At 41.0% G+C, this 16,620-nt stretch overlaps 2 protein-coding genes and 3 non-coding genes across 6 annotated transcripts; 3 read left to right on the forward strand and 2 right to left on the reverse strand.

Moving 5' to 3' along the window:
* The first annotated feature begins 1,861 nt into the window (after window positions 1-1,861).
* On the forward strand, window positions 1,862-6,560 carry dok1a (docking protein 1a). The gene is made up of 5 exons (XM_076974554.1): window positions 1,862-2,107; window positions 3,094-3,384; window positions 3,538-3,610; window positions 3,738-3,910; window positions 4,686-6,560. The coding sequence occupies exons 1-5, from the start codon at window positions 2,051-2,053 to the stop codon at window positions 5,673-5,675; spliced, it is 1,584 nt and encodes a 527-aa protein (XP_076830669.1). The 5' UTR covers window positions 1,862-2,050; the 3' UTR covers window positions 5,676-6,560.
* A 2,589-nt stretch (window positions 6,561-9,149) lies between these two features.
* On the forward strand, window positions 9,150-15,427 carry LOC143476376 (uncharacterized). Of its 2 annotated transcripts, none has more exons than XM_076974553.1 (8): window positions 9,150-9,979; window positions 10,090-10,214; window positions 10,357-10,456; window positions 10,584-10,687; window positions 12,968-13,067; window positions 13,574-13,659; window positions 13,828-13,927; window positions 14,118-15,427. In XM_076974553.1, the coding sequence occupies exons 1-8, from the start codon at window positions 9,688-9,690 to the stop codon at window positions 15,041-15,043; spliced, it is 1,833 nt and encodes a 610-aa protein (XP_076830668.1). In that variant the 5' UTR covers window positions 9,150-9,687; the 3' UTR covers window positions 15,044-15,427. The 2 variants fall into 2 exon arrangements, with proteins under 2 accessions (XP_076830668.1, XP_076830667.1); XM_076974552.1 differs by having other exon boundaries at window positions 9,151-9,979; window positions 12,965-13,067.
* A 337-nt stretch (window positions 15,428-15,764) lies between these two features.
* trnak-cuu (transfer RNA lysine (anticodon CUU)) lies at window positions 15,765-15,837 on the forward strand. The gene has a single exon. It is a non-coding gene; the product is annotated as a tRNA-Lys (tRNA).
* Window positions 15,838-16,140: 303 nt separating this feature from the next.
* trnam-cau (transfer RNA methionine (anticodon CAU)) lies at window positions 16,141-16,212 on the reverse strand. The gene has a single exon. It is a non-coding gene; the product is annotated as a tRNA-Met (tRNA).
* Window positions 16,213-16,382: 170 nt separating this feature from the next.
* On the reverse strand, window positions 16,383-16,454 carry trnae-cuc (transfer RNA glutamic acid (anticodon CUC)). Its single transcript has one exon. It is a non-coding gene; the product is annotated as a tRNA-Glu (tRNA).
* Window positions 16,455-16,620: the final 166 nt, after the last annotated feature.

A 16,620-nucleotide genomic window follows, 5' to 3' on the forward strand; every position in this document is an offset into this window, starting at 1 on the left:
TTAAGGTGATCTTGACTGGTGAATTTATGCTAGGGTAAGTTGGTATGAAGTGTGTGTGCGTACGCACCATGTGTTACCCAGGTGTAGTATGGTTGAGCGAGATACGATCTGCTTGTTGAGCTGACCCTCTAGATGCACTAACGCGTCTGGATCGGGTTTTCTGCATCTCTGCCTGAAGGCAAAGCCAAATGTTTTATAAAGACGTACTTCCTATTTATTTTGGTCTTGATTGACACCTAAACTACTAATGGAAAAACACAAGTAGCTTGGCAGCGTGGAAAGAAGGCTTTTGTCATCTGGATCTAATAGGTCACCCTAATTCATATTTCATTGCATTGATCTATAGCTGCATGAGCTACTCTATAGTTAAAGGTAGTAATTGGTAGTGTGTTGTTTTAATGCACTACTGTGAATGACCTTTATATTACTGATTACAGTTAAAGTCTTGTAAGGCAGCAAACCTTATTTTACACAAGGAAGTAATTTGTCATGCAAATTTAAAAGGTTTCTTGTGTATGCCAATTTATGTTTACTCTATTGACACATCAAATGTGTTCGGCTAGGTGTCCCTGAGGACATCCGATACCTCTCCCTCTCCACAGCACAGTAGACTTTGTGGCTTTGAGAATCCCCTTTAACTTTCCTTGTCAGGGATGCAGGGATGGGACTAATTCGAGTTGTCAGTAGTTGGTAAGTTTCTAGTTCAAGACGCCTGCATTGCTAATATCATTTTAATTGAATCTTAAGATAACATTTGAAACATGGTAGTGGTCATCCACTATTGTACATCATCTCCCAAAAAGTGTTGCCCTACACACAAGATGATAATGAATGACACTCATGCTTCACAAGGATTATATGACATTACATATACAGTACAAAGCAACATCATCTGTCTGGTCTCTGAATGGATATAACTGACTGCAGCCCCAGCATTGATCTATGATCAATTTTATCTCCACTGCTATGCACATATTCTCACATAGTTTTGCAAATGGGGAATGTTTTAAAAGTTGGGTTATGCATATTCTCCTAACTTACACTGTGAGATGCAATAGAGTGTGATCTTAAGATAAATCAACATCATAATTTGAATTTTATTCAATTTTACTCACATTTTGGCCAGACTTATTACAAGTGTCAATTGTATGTATCTTGTAAATTGTTTACTGCTTATGCATAACTGTGTATGCGTGTACCATTTGTTTTGTGCTATAGGGGGAATGCAGTGTGCAGTTATGTGACACTGAATAGGAATTTTAACTGCTGAATTTAAGTTATAAGATATAATTCTACATAAAATTGGTTATTTAAATTAGACGAAGCCAATCTATAATATAGCCATTGAAAACAATAATCGGATTACATTAGTGGTTTCTAAAGGAAGCTTGTATAACCTAATGAACGTCGTACTTTTTAATTCCAAGGTTTAGTTCCTATACTCTAGATAATTTTAAATGCATTTTTTTTCTTGAGCATCATAAACCACTTACCGGATGTTGAATGAAAACCTTCATGCATTCAAATTCTGACAAGCATTTAATTACTCGAAAAGTCAACCAACAGGCTATATCCTAAATCTGACTCATGTTATCTTGCTTCTATTCTGTTTTTTAATGTCTCGTTATGATTCTATTTCTAAATTCTAGAAATATATAGCATGTGTAATATCTTAACGTTCTAAAATATTAAATTGAACTAGATTTTGTCATTCATATTTTTAAATGTATTGTGTTTGGGAATATTCTTAGGTCAGTTGTGTTACTGTAGCCCTAATGGACAAGTAAAGAAAAAAACTCCATAATTCAAGTCTGACTGGCCTACCTTGAGAGACGGAGATATGCATATTATGTCGTTTGCGTTATGTTGAAAAATACTCACTGGGTTGGGCATAAAGTTAGAGGAAAGAAATTAGTTTTTCGGGCGGAGTCAATATTCACATTCACAGGTTTGGCATCTCGGGCTTTACGGATTTTTTCAGCAGCTAACATATAAAAGCGTTTTCACTGATCAGAACATTCTGAGACCGAACATTTCGGAACATATAGGAATGGATACCCATGTAAAAGGAGGAGAGGTTTATCTGCAACACCACAAACATTCTGAGGTAAGACATGAAATACTTTTCGCCACTGAGTTTTTAACTTAGCCCAATAGTTTCCAAAGTAATACAGAACATAAATGACAATGTTTTTGTTCCAGTCAGAGAAATATATAACTCTTGTAAACTGAAACCTACAAAATGTTACACCTTGCCACCACAAAACCAGATTAGATATGTGCTTCTTCGCCTGCTTACATTACAGATATTCCAGCCAGATAAAACAGTGGGCAAAATGTAAATGTTTTTTTTTATATATATAAATTTGCCTAAGTATGATAGTATATAGGCGTTGTAGTTCCGGTTTCAGTTTGCCTAGACAAGTCTTCTAAGCACCGGGTGTGAAGTTATGTGAAGATATGATAAAAAGATGAGGCAGAGTTTGTCTCTACATGTTAAGACAGCGTACATATGTGTTTCGCAATGTCTGACGCACGTTATTGTACATGCGCATTCAGTAGCGTACCTGTGGTGGTACCCAACCCTTAAAACACACCCTCTCGAGACAAAAGAGATAAAGATAAAATTGTCATTATTTTAATACTGACAAGAATACTACTGTTACACTCCATGTGTTCTTTTGGAGTATTAACAAAAACTGAACTTTAAAATGACTACATATGGTTTGTGTTGCGTAGTTCCTAGTTTTCTTTTGGGTGAAATGTGCTAAAAATAATAACTATAGTTCAACAGTGCCAGTTCCTAGGCACAAAAAACATGGGGTCCATGTTGCTTATTACCCAGAGAAACATGTGGCATGTTCCAGTATCTAGATCGCTCTGAGCTCTCTCAGTGTAGTCAGAGGAAGATGTGGGGTTGCATGGACACAACGGACATAAAAACTACTAGGAATCTGACTAGTCAGTACAATGAGTTTCATAAGATTATTATGGGACACATTGTTGGTAGAAGGATTGACTACTTCTGTTCTCATTAAAATCTGTCTCTTCTGGTATTTTTCTCTATTCTCCGCTCTGGGGCACCACCGGTAGAAATGGAAGAGATACTGGCTGTCAGTTTACCCTGGTAGCCGGAATGGTGTGGCTCGGCTCGAGCTAACGGCTTCAGAACGCTCACCGGTGATCCGGAGGCCACCTGACCGCAAGGTCATCCGGCTCGCAGACTGCATCAGCGTCGCAAGACTGCCTCCCCACGCAGAGGCCCATCCTGGTGACAACATGGCCGCATTCTGCGTCTTGACTGATGAGAAGAAGCTTGTGTTTGCAGTGGAGAAGGAGGGTTGTGGAGAATGGGTGGAGAAGATCTGTGACATTGCTTTTCAGGTGATGTTTCATTTTTTATACCTCAACTGGAATTAAATGAAAATTGATTTTGATCCATTCATGGTCTTATTAACAAGTTCTTTTCAGTGCCAACAGGATGGTCCCTTCTCCTGCTGTACTTCATGTTCACTTCCTAATTTCTGTGCATAACAGAAAGTCACCAGTAATACACCAAGGCAGATCCCACAGATGGAGGAGAATGAGATCTATGCCTCCAGAGAAGAAGGTTGGTCTGCTTAGAGTACTTTGATCAGTAGTAAGCTCTGAGATCCTTAGTTCTCCAGTTCCCATTGGACATTATTTCCTGTGCTTTATCAAAGCATGGCTGAACTCCAGCATCTCTTTCCTGTCAGTCTTTGAGTTTCGCGTGGCAGTGGTGGAGTCTGAAGCATCGGCGCAATGTGGCCTGTGGGGGGAGTTTTGGCTCCAGGCTAGTCAAGACTCCCTGTTGCTAAAAGACATCGAGAGTAGGCAGGTCATAATGGCTTGGCCTTACAAGCAGCTCCGACGCTACGGACGGGACAAGGTCAGTCAATTGCTGTCATGATCAAGGCAGCAAAGACAACATTTTACATGTGATGCTTTCTTAATTTCCTTCATTACATTCTGCATTTTATCATTTAACAACCTCAAGGTTTTTGGTAACAGTTGTGTTTTTTTTTTGTAACAATTTTTGTTTTTTGCTGTGGGTAAAAGGACTCATTTAGGCGTGGCAGAACAGAGGACAGTACTGCTTCTAGACATAAAATCCTTGTCTTGGTTCAAGGCATACAAAGCAAGACAAGCAGGCAAGCTGGGCTTCACTGGATTGCTTTGTATTACACAGCATCTTTCACAGATGTGTCAACTGTGTAATGTGAAATGCTTGGAAGTCTCTGAATGGTTTTCTGTGTCCATTATTTAGATACACTGAAGTGAAAGCTCTGCTGAGCCATAGTACAAAGTTTAACTCTGTGTTTGGACTTAGTTAATGGATTAGAGAGTATAACAGTGTTAACTCACTTTTTGGGCCGTCAGAGAGATTAGTTTACAGGCAGGTGCTTGTATAAAGAGGACAAATCACAATGACAGACAATGAATCATCATCCTGAGCAAAGAGTGAGCTGCCTCATTCTGTTGATGATGCAATAGCTACTATATGACATAATGGTTACGTGTGTTGTATGAACTCTGTATAACAAGCCTTGCAAGCCATAATTATGTAAGCCGTTTCTTACACTGCAGTACTCACTTTTGAATAATATCCTCTGCCCTCATACATGTACTATTTTCAACATTGATTCTCTTGTTTCGATTCTTAGATGATGTTCTCAATTGAGGCCGGCCGGCGATGTTCTTCTGGTCCTGGCACGTTCACCTTTGAGACGATGCAAGGTGAGGAGATCCTCCGCCACATGGAGCTGGCCATGCGGCAGCAGAAGAACCTAGGTATCTCTGGGGGCAGCAGCTCTCCCCTCTCTCCTGGTTCCCCTCTGCCCAGGCGACCCCACAGTGCCGCCCCGATGGACACTCAGAGTAACACCAGTTCTGACTCGAGCATAAACTGTGAGTGTGTGCAGTCTACCCCAGTTAGTGTTCCCAGCTCAACCATAATTGGTTTCTCAAATGCTATGTATTCTAGTTCTGTAGTTCCTATTGCCTCAGCTGAGGCATCAGGTATCAAAGCTGCCATTGGTTCATCCAAATCTACACACAGACATTCCTGTGATTTCAGTTGCTTGCCTGAACCTGTGTATTCCACTCCTGCTGATGTTCTTTGCTTAGGCGAGTGTTTATCTGCACAGCCCATCAATGCCATTAGAGCACAAGAGACTCTTAACAGTAGGCTTAGTCACCTTCACAGAGAGTACGAAGAACCAGTGTATTGTGAACCTCATGATGTCATCCAACCCAACCCTAATCCTCAAATGTGTGCCTGTAGTCATCCTGCTAACACACTCAAACTCCCCATCACCATAGAAAAACCTCACTATGACAGTCAGCCAGAACCAGTGTACGCTGAGGTGTGTCACATCATACCAAAGTCCATCCAGAAACAAGGAGTTCAAGTTCATAATGAAGAAGAACATATCTACAGTTTACCGGATGTAAGCATAATTCACCAACGACCTGAAGATCTTAAATGTGGTGCTGTGAAAGAAAGCATGCAAGACGCACAAGCCAAGAAGGCAGACGAGATCAGTGCCATTTACAGTCAAGTCAACAAACCACGGAAATCTGAAAAGCCCCAAGAAAAAATCGCAGTTAACAGAGCAAAAAATATTATGTCTGAAGACCTTGGACTGATTTAAAGAATCAATGTTATTTATAGATTTCTTTTAATATTATGGATGATGATGGAGTCTCTGGAGTCTCTTTAGTTCCATAAACCAATGTTACACTTTTTAGTTAATAGGAAAATGTGTTTATCATTTGAATTGATTCCATATTTGGTTCAATATTCAATATGTCATGAAAGGATGCCTGTTATCTAAAGCTATTAATTAATTAATAACACAGAGCAAGGTAAATGACAGAGTATTATTATAGTCTAAAAAACTGTCTAATAGAACAGTTTATAACTGTTACAAATCATAGCTTTATAGTAAGTTTTATTTATTAAAGTATTTTTATCTATTTAGTGGAATAATGTTTGAATATTTTGAAATGTCTCATAGACAAATGTTTTGCACACATCTTTGGAGCCATCTTCTATACATTTATTCAGTAGAATTCTCTTTGTATAATTAATGACCCAGAAAGATAAGTTTGTCATAACACAGAGTGGAAGCTGGCCCCTTTAGTAACATTTGCAGTTAGTGGTTCCTTACATTCAAGTACAGGTTTTAATGACATTTCTGTATATACTTTGTATACTCTGGAATGAGATGGGATTTCTTCTGGTTTCTTGTGCAACATATAAGACTAAAACAGCACACTGCACTACACTTTAAGTGTAAATACACAACACAACTGTGTGAGATGAATGAAGACCATCCTGTCAAGAACATATAGTTCAAAAGATGCTCAGAGACAAGCCTGTAAAAGCATTTACTGGGGATTCTGGCTAGTGAAAACTGCTAACTGAACACACTAATTGAACAACCTTGGGGAATGTATATTGCATAATGTTTGTCTTAAATGCATGTAACAAGAACAAAATATAACAATAAAACATATCCTTTTTTCAAATCGTACGCACATCTTGGCCAAATAATTGTTTAAATTAACAGTGCTGTATTCACCTGTAAACACTGCCTTCTACTGGATGGAGCATTTATAGCAATGTACAAAACAAAGCTTTAGCCACAGCTGATCATCTTAGGTTTGTGAAAACAATGACGTGGATTCTCATCCCTCCTCTTTGTAACTTTGCTGAAGTGATTTTTAAGCTGACTCTATTCAAATTCATTAACTAAGAGGTTCTGAAATGCTCTTCTCTCAAATGAGTCAGTATAAGCTTTTCTGTCTAGTATTTTATGGTGGATACACTAATCACTAGCTTGTAACTCAGCAATATTTAGGTCAAATATTTAAGTTAAAATGTTTATTTCAGTACAGGGCAGCATGGTGGCTTGGTGGTTAGCACGTTTGCCTCTCAGCACTGGGGTCTTGGGTTCAAGTCCCTATCTGAGTGGAGTTTCCATGTTCTCCCCGTGTCTGCGTGGGTTTCCTCCGGGATCTCCGGTTTCCTCCCACAGTCCAAAAACATGGAGGTTAGGTAAATTGGCCCTCCCTGACAAATTCTCCCCGAGTGTGTCTGTCTGTGTCTCTCCCCGAGTGTGTGTGTCTGTGTCTCTGTTCAATAAAAACAAGTTGTTGTCTGAGTGTGTGTGCATGAATGTGTGTGTGCCCAGTGGTTGATGGTGCTCTGCCACTAGGGTCTGTCCTCTCTCCCCTTCCTGCACCCCATTCAGTCCCCCAGGGGGCTGTGGATCCCGGTAGAGAGTACGCTGTGCGCAATTGGCTGCCGCTTCTCGCCGGTGTGTGATTGGTTATCTGTAACGTAGCTGCGTTAACAATTGTAAAGCGCCTTGGGTATCTAGATAAGGCGCTATATAAATTGAAACATTCATTCATTCAGTACAGGCCGGTTCAGTTATTCCGACTGGTGAGGCAGTGCTGCCTTCTGTTAGCAGATCTGCCGTGCTGTTCCATTTAATTCGCTGGCTTTTTTGATGAATGTAAAGCTTAAAGCAAGGAATAAAATAACACATTTCCCATTAGTGGACAAAAAGAATCCAATGCGTTAACAGAGTTTTAACAGATTTTTTAAATCCCAGTTTTGTTACACTTTCCCACTCCAGAATTGTATTCTTTTAGTACAATTCCGAGATTAATATAGTAATTATGTGTGGAATTAGGCTATAAAATACTTCTTACCAACTCTTGATGATGATAATCAGGCCATTCGAAAGATGATGATGATGATCATCATCATCAACTACTACTACTACTATCAATCAATCAATCAAATTTTATTTATATAGCGCTTTTTACAACAGTTGTTGTCACAAAGCAGCTTTACAAGTGCCGAGTCCTAGCCCCCAGTGAGCAAGCCAAAGGCGACAGTGGCAAGGAAAAACTCCCTAGTTTTTTGCATGAGGAAGAAACCTTGAGAGGAACCAAGACTCAGGGGGGGAACCCATCCTCCTCTGGCCGACACCGGTCACCATGACAACAACAACAACAATTTAGACAGAAAGAAGAGAAAGAAAAGGAAAAATATGTAATAATATAACTAATAACTACTACTACTACTACTACTACATTGTTTTGAACATTTGTGAACACCCAAAACTGATGTTAATGCACAGTGAACAGGGCAAAAAAACAAACAAACAAACGCAATAATGATTAACTACATGGTTAAAGCAAAGATTAAGAGTAAGGTGTATGATTTGAATGTAGGCCATTTTTTTCAACTTTTTGAACGTTTTCCAGAAGTGAAAAGTGGCCTAGTTCCAGTGGCGGACTTAGCAATTTGGGGGCTCAAGGCGAATTTAGCTAGGGGGCCCATCAACATTAATATGCGAGAAATAAGTTCAAGTTCACACTACACGATTTTAGGCTGGTTTTTCAGTCGCCGACTGTTTTTGTAGATCGCCGACAGAAACTGTGGTCGGACGCAAATCGGGGATCATTCGGCGCTCGCTCAGTCGTGTAGTGTGAACTGCTGAAAGACGCTCGCCGAGCCGTCGCCGAGAGGTCGCTGACTCATCGCAGACGACCGGCAGATATCTAGCATGTTTAATATGTAGCCCAGTCGGCGACTGAGAGTCAACAGCAGCGTCAACTTTACTACAACACTGTGTTTAAGTTATTGTGACAGCACTGGAGAAATAGTGCGATTGACTATATCTATGTTCACTGCAACGGAGAGATGAAATAATTCTGACAATTTGGGACTATGGAGTGGTTAAACGGTAAAATAAATAATAATAATAACGAAAATGTGGAGAGCATGTACATTGTTTTTCTTCGTGGTGTTGCTGGTTCTCGCGAGTGTTTCGTTTTCGTGTTCTCGTGTTTTTGGACGGCAGCCAGATGAGTCGGCGATTCCCCAGTCGTGTAATTCGTGAGCCCGCGTCGCCGATCAGTCATGTAGTGTGAAAGCCACAACAACTGAGAGACTCGCGATTACAGCACAACCAGTCGTGTAGTGCGAACGGCACAAAAACCTGACGACTGAAAAGTCGTGTAGTGTGAACCTGGCAGTGGGAGGGGCCCAAGGCAATTGCCTAGCAACGCCTCTATGCAAAGACCGCCTCTGCCTAGTTCATGCCGAATAACTTATATTCATGCCTCCCATTCAAAAGGTTTTCTTTCATCTCAGGTTTTCTTGTAACGTCTGTGATCATCATGCTCTTGAGTCGTATTGTTATCCTAATGTAAGCCTAATGCTGACAGAGTTCGCAAACGTCTGTAAATTCAGTATGGCAGCGACCGTTAAAATTTTATGTTTAGACATTTATCGCCGCAGATTCACGTTAATTGCTCTCCCTTTGGGTGCATAACCATGAAAACCAAATATAGGCCTGAAATGAATCTAGTTTGATTTTCCTGCGCCGTTTTTACGGTAGGATATACCAACGAGGTACGGGGCTCAATACGTCACTACTACAGGACAACCGGAAGTGCTCATGACATCAATAGCGGACGGCAACAAGACAGTTCTTTTGTTACGTCAATTATAATTCAGTCATTTTACTCATCTTGTTTGCTTATTCTTCTCCAATAACAAACTAAAAGTAAATTAGAACAAAAAAAGCTCAGTTTCGCGTGTAGTGCAACCGAGTCTGCGTTAGCGAGAACCGTGGCGCTATGTCGAACCGTATTGCTTTTCAGACTCAGCTAGCCTCCATCATGGAGGTACTGGCGAACGCAGCCGTGGCAGAAATATGTAAACTTGTGGACGATGACTATGCGGTTATCAATTTACAAATGTCTCAGTGCCAGCGTGAAAACAAAGCGCTGAAACGAAAACTGCATCTGTTGGAGCTGCGAATGGCCCGCGGGTATGCAGAAAGAAGGATTCGTGAAAGCTCGCTAAATCGCTCGAATAGAGTCCAAGTGAGCGCGACTCCCTCGGACAAATACAGGGGTCCGTCTAGTGGTATGTATGGCACCATACATGTGTAATTCTTTCACACTGCGGTATTTGTACATTTAACTGTTGACGCGATGTGTCTAATTATTATCTCCGTCTATTGTGGTTTTTTAAAGATCTTTTTCCAAATCAAGATGAGCTCTACCCGAGACAACTGAACGAGGATATCTGGAGGGATAGGGAACCTTCCGGTACAGATATGGCGATTGTTCGCCCGGTCGTGAAAGACGACGAGAACGTGGTAAATATATGAGAAATTATTACATTCTAAGCAATGGCAAAGTGTAATTACGTAGCCATAGCGTTGACTTTTTGTAAGTCTTATCCGAGTCATACGCTAGTAAGTCGCATAGATAAGAACTTTTAGTATTCTCTTCCGAAAGGCTGGCGATTCATGTATGACTGAGCCGAGCACTGTTCTGGTGAAAGCGGAGACATCTGATGAGGGCCACCCTCCACAAGAACTATTCATCCGAGAAGACGGTGAGTGGGTGTAGATTCATAAATAATTGATGTTTTCTGGTTTCCTTGTTCAGAAATAATAGTAATAGCATCTCAAAGCCACCATTGTAGCTCCTTATGCCTTGTGTGTGTCCCACTCTTGTCTCAGGGGTGGCAGAAGCTGTGTCTGAGAGTGGGGAGGCAGGTTATGGTGCTGCTCAGGTGGATAAAGCTGATGGTCACCACTCCAGGACGCGACGTCAGGCTTTGGAGGTCAGTGGATCCAACAAACTGCTTAAATCTGAGCCACAGTTTGAGAACACTGAGGGGTTATCCCAAGAGCCCTTGGGAGGAGAGAGAGAGGCAGAGTTTGGTGTAAGCGGGGAGTGCGGTCCATTGGGGGAGCTTTTTATGCAAGGGGGCGACGACGCAGACCCACAGCAGCCGTCCTGTTCTTACATAATGAGTGACAGTAAAATGGCAAGCCAATCCGAGCATCTCCCACGGAGACCCGAGATCATTGAGGTGGAATCTGCAGAAGAAGGGGAGGACCTTTCTGTTTGGGACAGCTGTAAGCTGCCTGGCAGATGCCATGCGTTGCAGCGATATCCTACTGCGAGCACAGCAGAAATCATCAGCAGTGTTAACCTGCCTATACCCACCCACCGCCAGGTGACCAGCAACCTTCCAGTGCTGGCATCAACCTCTTCAGACGGACAGGATATGGACAACTGGCAGCATGCCAAAAGCATCAGTGTGTACCAGCCAAGAGTTGGACGGCCAAGAAATGAGAGAGTCCCCCACGAGAAACTCTTTACCTGCAACTACTGTGGCAAAGCTTTCAACCGTCCCAAGAAGGTGGAAATCCACCAAAGGATCCACACAGGAGAGAAGCCGTTCAGGTGTAACACCTGTGGAAAGTTCTTTGCGGAGGCTGGAAATCTGAAGAAGCATCAGAAGGTTCACACCGGGGAGCGGCCGTACAGCTGCACCCAGTGCGGGAAGACGTTCGCCTGGATTCGGAACCTCAAAACCCACCAACAGAAGTACCACCCTGACATGTTCATAGCAGAGGAACTGCTGTCATTGGGGGAAATAAAAAACTGACCCTGGACTTCTCAAAATGACTGATGGACATGTAGAGGACTAAACTGCATGTAGCTAAGGGCTTTTAATTGTATTACTACAAATAACAAACTGGAGGGAAAAATACAATTTGAATATTTTGGTCTAACTTCTGACACAATATTTACTGCTTTCCTTTTAGAGTTTGGACCATTTGGATACTGTGAGAGAGTTTTTTTCTGTTTTTTTTTTTTTTCCTTTTTCTTTTTTTTATGATTTCCAATTATTTACTCACCTGAACCACATATGGACCCATAATCATTGTCTTGCCAAAGCAGAACTTGGTTTTCTTGGCAGCTGTATGATGCAAGAAAATAAACTGATTAATGACTCTGATTAATGACTGCTTTGTTTGCTCCTTTAAGGGAGAAAAGTGTTTGTTTAAAATATATTGAGCCTTTGGCCATTTTGTCCCCCTCCCCATAAATGTTTGCACTTTCATAAGGCTGGAGGTATTTTTTGAAGTGAGAGATCCTTTTTATCCACATATGTTCAGCCAAGCCAAGACTGTTCTCTAGGATGAGAGGTAAGGGACAATAATGTAAGCTGTCTCTTGTCTTAAATGGTCCAGCTGAGAAATTCTGTTTTGTGAAATGCCTCCTATTCAAAATAAGATATTCTGTCTCAAGTTTAAATAATTTTGACACTTGCAAAATGCTTTCCTTTGAAATGCCTATTTGTATAAATACCTGAGAAGAAAGACTATGTCTGAATTTCTACAGTTATATTTTAAACACAGGCCAGATGTAGTGAATGCAGGGTCCCTCTTAGAGATTCATGTCAGCTGGGCCTCTACAGAACCATTAACCCTCTCACGTGTACCACTGCGTTGCATCATGAAAAACCATGTTTCATAGTACAAAAATTAGTACATAGTACAAAAAAAACAGTAAAACATAAAATATGTACAGAGAACAGAAAAATAATTATAGCATTAACAATGTCCCTGCCCTTATGGTGGTTAACTAAAAACAGAAATTACAGTTCATGCAGAAATGATCGATGTCCATTTAGCTTTTTTTGTGCATACACAATAGTCATAGACAATCATCTTTCCACTATGGCCATAAATATTTACATTAGGAATAATGAATTGAGAGTTAGTGATATTTTATGTAAATATATATGTGTGTGTTCGTGTGCATGCACACAGATCTGTCAGGATGATAAATTGATTTTTAGCCACAGACTACACATGATCAAGAATGACACATTAGTCCACTTGAGTTGATTTATTTTGTACAATTGTCATATAATTGAGTTGTATTTAATGCCATATCACTTTTTTTTATTATGAAATCGAAGAGGTTAATGAACTCCATTAACATTGAGCTTTTTTGACAGTGTCGCATGCATGTGTGTGTATAAAACAGCAGTGCTTTGTAGTAAAGCTCTGGCTTGTTTCTGTCTGTCCTGTGACTTCAGAAGACCGAAGATGAAGAGCCAGATGTGCTATTCATCAAGGAGGAGCTTGCGGACCAGGGGAGGAGAGAGAGCCAGCCACCTGGATGTCTGAGTGTGCAAGACGGTGAGTGAGGAGGACAAGCGCCACAGATACAGACGTTGAATGCGGTGTTGATCGGGAGTGCTGTGTTGATCAGGAATACTGCAACTGGTAAAGCACTAATGTGCATATGGTGGTTCTCCTCAGCTGCATTCTGAAGCCGCTGCTCTAAACCAGCATAACTAGCACTGCCACACTGCAGCGTGCACATCCACTGTGGTAGTTTGCAGCGGTGCACATGCAGCTCATTTTTTCTCATTTTGTCTTTTCTTTAGATTTGTCATGTTGCCAGATGCATAGCTTAACTGCATATTCAATTTAGTTGATATTCATACATAGAGATAATTTATTTATATTCATCAAAGGAAAAATTTAGTTAGAAAGAAAAAAAAAGATTCAGATAAAAAAGATTAGATACAGGTAAGAAACAGCATTACAACACTCTTGATATGACATGCAGTTGGCGGGTTTACTGACATCAACTGTGGTGTTGGACTGACTTCATTAAGATTGCGTTCTCTGCTTCTCAGGGTTCGTGGAATCCAGCACGGACATTTGTGGAACTACGGTCTCTTCTTCACCTGCACAAATCACAGTGGCTCTCAGTGCCGAGGAGGTTATTTTATTTTCATTTTATAAAATGTTCAAGTATTGCAATAATACTGCTGTACATCAACGCTAATACATTTTTAAGTAAGGATCATTTTTCTCGGGTTTTCTCTCCTGAGTTTTAAAAATCTCATGTACAAATGAAAGTCAATGCAAAGTGCTTCATTGTTCCTAGTGTGATGAGTTGGCCTCGTCCCTGATGAAGGAGGATGGACCACAAGAAGAACAAAAGCCAATCCCTGGCCAGTCTGCTGCAGTGCAGATTACTATACAGAGTGAGTGAAGCAGCAATAGTGGTGAGGGAGGAACAGAGCGTTTGACAAGCAGAAAAAGACATTAGACTCAGTATTGTATTTTACACTTTACAACAGTAGCTAACTGTTTATTAATGTTTCATATATGGAATATTATATCTAAACAAGGATCACCACCACTGACCTCATTCATTGTGATATGTGGTGACAGATGTGCTAGGTTCCCAGACTCCTGGCCCTCTGCATGCACGTGAGCCTGCGCTTCCACTCAGAGGGTCAGCAGCTACAACAGGAGTCAAGGTATGGGACATCCCCAGCTCAGAGCCTCCCCTCCAGGGGGCAGTGCAGAGCAACAACAGCCTACTTTCAAACACGAGCGCCCAAAGACGAAAAAGGCCAACGGCAGTTGACGTGGTGGGGACTGATAATACCTTGTATGAGAGAAGTACTGAGTTAGAGACTTTTTATACACGGTGGGCTGCAAATAACTCTTCTGCCAGTCAGCCATCTTGTTCTTACACTGTTGAAGAAGATCCAGACCAGGACTGTGTTCTGGTCCAATCGGGAGCTCTGTCTGTCAGGGGGACACAGGAAAGCCTTGATGGAATTTCTACAAACAGTCTGCAGGATACCAGAGGGTCTGTTAGGGTGGAACCAGAATGGACCACAGCAGCAATTTCACGCCGTGCCCAGACTCAGCAAACGGGTCACTACAACAGGACAGATGGAGTTCGATTAGAGATGGCAAACAGAGCAAACCTCACGCAGTCCATCCCAAAGATCACCACAAGCCCCCAAACACTTACCAACTTGACCCAGGCTGGGGTTTCTCTCGCAGGGCTACAGCTTCCAAAGCGCTTGGAAAAAGGCAAAAGGAAGAATTACATCTGTAAGTACTGTGGAAAGGCTTTCACTGGGTTATCTAATGTGGAGGCCCATCAGCGAGTCCATACAGGAGAGAAGCCTTTTAAGTGTGAGACCTGCGGAAAGCTCTTCACAGAGGCTGGAAACCTGAAGAAGCACCAGAGGGTTCACACAGGAGAGAAACCATACACATGCAACCGTTGTGGGAAACGCTTCGCTTGGATCTGCAACCTGAGGACCCATCAACAGTCAGCTTCCTGTGGAGGAATATAAAAAACAAACCTGGCCCGTGAAAATGAAAATGTCTTTAATCAGTTTGCATAAATATGTATGGTTGGTAAATATTCTTAGTCACATGAACTAATAATGAAGTGATTTCAAATAGTAGTTGAAAGAGCTTGAAGGCTTGATAATGAATTTCTGTGTTACAATGTGAGCAATCAGGGTGACTAGTTTTTAAGTTTTAAAAGTTATGTGGTGCTTTTCAGTGAGGTAGTTTGGTGCCTTATTGATTTTAATTCCCATACCTCTAATCAAGCTATATAAAATTTTTAACAACTGTGCCATATACCTCACAGACCACTCCACTGACCGCTCTTCAGCTGTGATCTTCTGCAGTTTTAAAATTGTAATAATAAGTCACATTTACTTTACATTTTTAGGGGAAGGGGAAGGGGAGGGGGGCACAACTAAGCAATATAAAATGGTTGAATTTTTTCTTCTGTGATTACTTGTGTAGTACATCCATTTAGGATTGCTAAACACCACTCACAGTACAGTTCAGTACATATTGAATGCAAGGGAAGGAATTGCTAACTAGTTTCACATTGAGTACAAAAAAAAGGTCATACATTTTTCGTTGTTGTGAAATAATATTGGACACTTGGGTTATTTAAAGAAAGTCAATCGCCATGTGTATTAGGCACTATATCATGAGGTTAGAAATGTCCTGTAGATATTGGAACATAAAGGACATACGTCAGGATATGTTTCAGCCCGGCTAGCTCAGTCGGTAGAGCATGAGACTCTTAATCTCAGGGTCGTGGGTTCGAGCCCCACGTTGGGCGCAAAACTTTTTTCTTTCCTTTTTATAAAAATACAGAAATAAAACATTTCTGCCAAATAGATCATTAAAAACGACTGAGATATGATATTGTGATATTAATTCGCTAAGTTCCACACGTTTAAGGAACTACTGCTGGGGTAGGTGTGAAATAGTCACAAACATGAAACAATAACGGAAAGACATATATTTATATAAATATGTATTGTTCCAATATATTCAGATTCAGAAAACTTTATTCATCCCCGATGGGCAATTGATGAATATTAAATTAATTTGGCATATCAGAAATACTATGTAAATAAATTAGCAGAGGATGGTTTCGATCCATCGACCTCTGGGTTATGGGCCCAGCACGCTTCCGCTGCGCCACTCTGCTGAAATTCCATCTCGAGCGGAGGAATATTTACGGTAGCGTATAAAAATAATAAATTAAAATTTGAACAAGAATTTGTTGCGATTTGTTGAACAAGATTATGATGTAATATCTTACCTAAGCGACGAAGCCGAGATAATCATTCTTGTAATCTTGTAATAATCAAAACTATATTCCCTGACCGGGAATCGAACCCGGGCCGCGGCGGTGAGAGCGCCGAATCCTAACCACTAGACCACCAGGGAGTGGTAACGTGTAAGTTCACTAAATGCCTGAATCAGTCACAGACGTATTCTGTTCTCGTTTTTTTTTTCTTTATTAATGCATGATGTACATGATAAATAAATGCATGACCTCAGGTGCCATGAAGCATGTCTTATCTTGAATATATGGCTGGTTATAACGGGAAAA

Source organism: Brachyhypopomus gauderio, chromosome 15 (assembly GCF_052324685.1).
Source record: "Brachyhypopomus gauderio isolate BG-103 chromosome 15, BGAUD_0.2, whole genome shotgun sequence".
In the NCBI taxonomy this organism is placed as follows: domain Eukaryota; kingdom Metazoa; phylum Chordata; class Actinopteri; order Gymnotiformes; family Hypopomidae; genus Brachyhypopomus; species Brachyhypopomus gauderio.

What these genes read in the sequence shown, in the direction of transcription:
- dok1a (XM_076974554.1), top strand. Translation starts at nt 2,051, where the DNA reads ATGGATACCCATGTAAAAGGAGGAGAGGTTTATCTGCAACACCACAAA. An exon ending in TCTGTGACATTGCTTTTCAG is followed by an intron (nt 3,385 to 3,537) that starts GTGATGTTTCAT and finishes TGTGCATAACAG; the next exon opens with AAAGTCACCAGTAATACACC. An exon ending in CTATGCCTCCAGAGAAGAAG is followed by an intron (nt 3,611 to 3,737) that starts GTTGGTCTGCTT and finishes CTTTCCTGTCAG; the next exon opens with TCTTTGAGTTTCGCGTGGCA.
- LOC143476376 (XM_076974552.1), top strand. Translation starts at nt 9,688, where the DNA reads ATGTCGAACCGTATTGCTTTTCAGACTCAGCTAGCCTCCATCATGGAG. An exon ending in TGGCTCTCAGTGCCGAGGAG is followed by an intron (nt 13,660 to 13,827) that starts GTTATTTTATTT and finishes CATTGTTCCTAG; the next exon opens with TGTGATGAGTTGGCCTCGTC. An exon ending in AGTGCAGATTACTATACAGA is followed by an intron (nt 13,928 to 14,117) that starts GTGAGTGAAGCA and finishes ATGTGGTGACAG; the next exon opens with ATGTGCTAGGTTCCCAGACT.